The 4,169-nt window shown below is 48.8% G+C and overlaps 1 protein-coding gene across 1 annotated transcript in view; it reads left to right on the top strand.

The window, feature by feature from the left end:
- The window catches only part of FAM83C (family with sequence similarity 83 member C), a 23,715-nt gene that overhangs the window by 459 nt on the left and 19,087 nt on the right, over positions 1 to 4,169 (top strand). Inside the window, exon 2 of the mRNA XM_017739041.1 lies at positions 1 to 383. This exon is cut by the window's left edge and continues 38 nt beyond it. Within this exon, the coding sequence (XP_017594530.1) occupies positions 1 to 383 (383 nt within the window). The remainder of the gene's footprint in view (positions 384 to 4,169) is intronic.

Here is a 4,169-nt window from a genome sequence, read left to right as displayed (position 1 = left end):
ACGCCTTTCTTGAGCAGGGGGAGCGTGGCTACCTGAGCGCCATCACTGAGGAGAGGGAGCTGCCGTTTCTTTCCACCTTGGACATGGAATATATCAGCCGTCAGAGGAACCAAAGCTTTCCAGACTCCAGTGCAATGAAAGACAAAGAAGCCGACCCTGGTGATGGGGACACTGGAGACAGGTTCTCCCTCAACTCTGAACTAACGTCGGGCACCTACTTCCCCCTCATGTCTGATGTGCACCCTCCGGAGCTGGAGCTGGGGTGGCCAGGGACGCCACTCCTCACAGTGTCTGGCCAGACTCAAGCTACTGTCATTTTCCAGAGAAACAAAACGAACAGCATTAAGGATTCGGTCCGGTCTCTGATCAGCCGGGCACGGACGGTACGTATAGAGCTGTGTCCCTTGAGGGGAGCCTTGTGCCGCAGCGCCCGGGGCCGGTGGCTGGTCCCACACCTGTAACCACACGCTCCACGCTGTCGCTGCTCTCTACATGTCTGGCATGATGTGATTGCTTCTTCTGCAGCAGCCCTGTAGCTGTTCCTGCTCCTTTCCTTTCTTGTAATTTCTTTTTGCCTGGGATTTCATGTCATCCAAGCAGTGCCCTTGCAGGCTCTCTGTGTCTGTGGCTGCAGGGATGCAGAGCAGTCCCAGAGCCTGGAGTGGGTGCGTGGCAGGGCCTGCAGTGTCCTTGGCTCTGTGTGTCCCTGTCAGCCCTTCTCCCTTGGCCAGAGAGTCTGCACAGCTGGGGCTCTTCTCCAACCCTGGACATCATTAAGCTGGACAAGAGAATAGCACTGGTGAGTTGCTGTCACAGAGAGAATCTCAGAATGGTTTGCATTGGAAGGAACCTTAAAGACCATCTCATTCCATGCCCTGCCATGGGCAGGGACACCTTCCACTATCCCAGGTTGCTCCAAGCCCCGTCCAGCCTGGCCTTGGACACTTCCAGGGATCCAGGGGCAGCCACAGCTGCTCTGGGCAGCCTAGGCCAGGACCTCACCACATATGACCTAAGTAAATTTGTGGGACTGAAAATCACTGCCTGTGGTTTGAAGTAAGTTAGAATCCTGTCTCCTAGGTTTGATGTCTGTGCCTCTCTGGGGATGAGTAAGATCAGCCCATTTTGCCCCATTGCACAGTTTCTGGTGTGTTATTACAACCCTCAGATGTAATAAAAACCGGAAGACTACAGTGCCTGCCTACCAAGCACAATGCTGGCATGCATTTATTCACTCAATTATGCTGCTTGTTGTTTCTTTTGCTTTGCCAGTGTACTCTGTGTGGAAGAAGCAGCTCAGACAACTATCTCAGACACATTTTCAGCTTTTGTCTTTGTCCTCTTTATGGTTCTTTTCAGCTGTTTCACATTAAACTTCTTTTGTAGTATTTGTGTTGAGATATTGAGGAAACATTTAGAGCAAAGTTCACTTTAACCAGTCAGCTTCTGGCAATTTCTCTTATCACACCAGTAATTTCCTATTTAACTTTACAGTCACTCCTTACATTCATTGTTGCCCGTGCAAAAGCGGGAGATAAGGAATCACCTGGACCTCTGTTTGCAACTCGCGTGTGATCTTCTATCACTGTCAGCAGAGCGGAGCAAATGAATTTATGTATTCCCAGCAGCTCACATTGCTGCACAGCATCAAAACATCTTCAAAGAGCCACATATCAGTGAAGTTTGGGCATGATATAAGGTGAATGGGGATCTTTTTTCTTTAGCCCAAAAGAGCATTTTGCCACACGAGCTGCTGCTCAGTCATAAGCAGCCCTTGCTTAATGCCTGAACTTCTATTGCATCTTATAGGCAATTACAGGAAGTTTTCGTCCAGGAAGTAAGTGACAAAAAACTTTGTTTGTCTTTGCAGGCAGCTGATTTATGGTATCTTAAATGATCTGAAAAGTTCTGTGATATTGACTCCATCCTTGTCAGCAGTGGGGATTAAGGCACAGTCATGGCAGAATGCACAGAGTATACCAAAAAACGTCCTCCCATCACCCAGCACGTGTCCCAGATTTTCAGTGATATTATGATCCTTTAAGCCACAGGAAAAACATCTTGCTGCTTCCTCAGTTCACAGGAGCTTCTCAGTTGCTGCGGGCAAGTTGCCCGGGCAGTGGATGCTTTATTGTACTTTCAGTACATTCTGAGCTTTTTGCTTTCTTTGCTTGGGTTGACAAAGCCCTGACAATCTTCAGCCCTTCATGTTCAAGCTGGAGGTTTCACACTGTGTGTTTTACTGTTGTGTGAAATGTGAGAATGAGTTTTTAAGTATCTTACTGATTTATTACTGGTGTTCTACTGGCTTCTGGGTTAGCAGCTCTGGCCAGTGCTTCCCATGATTAACTCTATGATTGATGGTAATTCCAGCTCATTCACAACCCCAGTTACACATATTTAAGTACTTACTGAGTCATTTTGCTCAACAAACCATCCAAAAGGATGTTTCTTATGTGTCTTAAAACAGCAACCAGAGGTAAAAAACTTCCTTTGCTTGAAGTGCCAGTATGAACCATTTGGAGAACCACCTGGTTTTTTGCTCTGCAGCTGCTGTTTCTGTATTTCCAATATTTTTGCCACTAGACTTTTAGCTTTTGTCATAGATCCCTCTTTTAGAGTGTTTCTCCTCCTGTGGGGGATACAGTGCTGGTGTTGAGATGTTGAGATCCCCAACTGCTTTTCCCAGATCCTGTAGACAGGTGTGTCTTGAAATGCTGTTTGCTTCTTCCCTGGTAAAGTCACACAGAACAATGCCAGCTGACATCTCTTGCAACAGCATATTTGTACAGACAAATTAGCATAAGCAGCATTTGTTTCATTAGCACCTTTTGCTGGTGCAGTTGGTCTTTCGCCTTCACTGTATTTAACCAGCTCTCTTTGAAGACGGATGTTCAGATTTGAGCTTTTCTCTTTGCAGACTGCATAAGAAGATGCAGTGCAGCCACACCTTTGTCTTCATTTGATAATACTATTACAATTTTGCTCTTGCTGGATGAGCTCCAACCTGGTTTGAACTGCCCATGATGCTTCTTTCACCCCTCTTGTACACCTTAGACTCTGGCTGTGTGCTCATGTCTGTACCTGGTGGCAGAAGGGTCCCTGATGGTCCCCAGGGAAGCAAGAGATCAAATGGCACCACTGTAGTAATGACCCAAACCACACTGCTATTGGCAAATACCAGTAAAACCAGCTGTGCTGGTTAGAAACCAGACAGATGGCAAACCCCAGTGGGGTTCTGGTAAGTGCTGTAATTCCTAAAGTGATGACTCCAGTAATTGCTGAATTGTGAGTTTCCAGAAGTGGGTTTGGAAATGTCATGGTTTAACCCTACAATGGCAAGGTGTGATTTTTTTTTTAAAGCCTGTGTGGAAGCTGTGTCTCTGTAACATCCTGACCTGCCAAGGCCAAGCCCTGGGCTCAGGGGCCGTGACCAGCATGGTGAGGAGCAGGGATGCTCCGAGCCAGCCCCAATCTTGCAGCCCCCACCACTGAAACAGAGGGGCTGGAGGCACTGACACAGGTTTAGGTTTGTGAGGTCCAATTGACTTGAATGCCCAAAGCTTTAAATGTGAGACATGAGTTGTCAGGAGCCTGAACTGCAGATGGTACTTGGATACCCAACTCCCACTGCTATAAAGAGCTGTTTGGAATGACCTTCAAAGCGGGTTGGTTTTGTTTTTTAATGACCATATGTTCTTAGGAGGTTTGAGGGGGAAAACCTTCCAGGGTCGTCTTCCCCCAAAATTTCTTGGGGTTGATCTTATGTTATTGTAAGAGCTGCCTGCTTTGATTTTCAAAAAGGTTGTGCTGATCTGAGGGCCCTTATGGATACCCTCAGTTAGAATGAGCAGCCCCGCACGGGCATCTCCCTGTGCAGGGAGGGCACAGCAGCACACACAGGGCTGCCGTCCTTCCTGCCCAGCATCGGCCGTGCTGCACACCAGGAGCGCTGGGAAGGAAGGTGTGAGCAGAGCTGCAGCCTGCTCCACCTCCCGACCAAGTAAAGACCCGCTCTGGAAAGCCTGGGTGTGGCTACCAGGGCTCCACCCAGCTTGCACAAGCTGGCCCCGCTGCCTGGGGCTCTCGCTGACGCCGCAGCCCGGGCACCAGGCTGCCAGGAGCCGCCTGCATCCAGCCTGGGCATCGGCTGGCACCGGGGAGTGTGG

This window comes from Corvus brachyrhynchos, unplaced genomic scaffold (assembly GCF_000691975.1).
Source record: "Corvus brachyrhynchos isolate BGI_N302 unplaced genomic scaffold, ASM69197v1 scaffold427, whole genome shotgun sequence".
Taxonomy (NCBI): domain Eukaryota; kingdom Metazoa; phylum Chordata; class Aves; order Passeriformes; family Corvidae; genus Corvus; species Corvus brachyrhynchos.
This window is presented reverse-complemented; position numbering and strand designations above follow the sequence as displayed.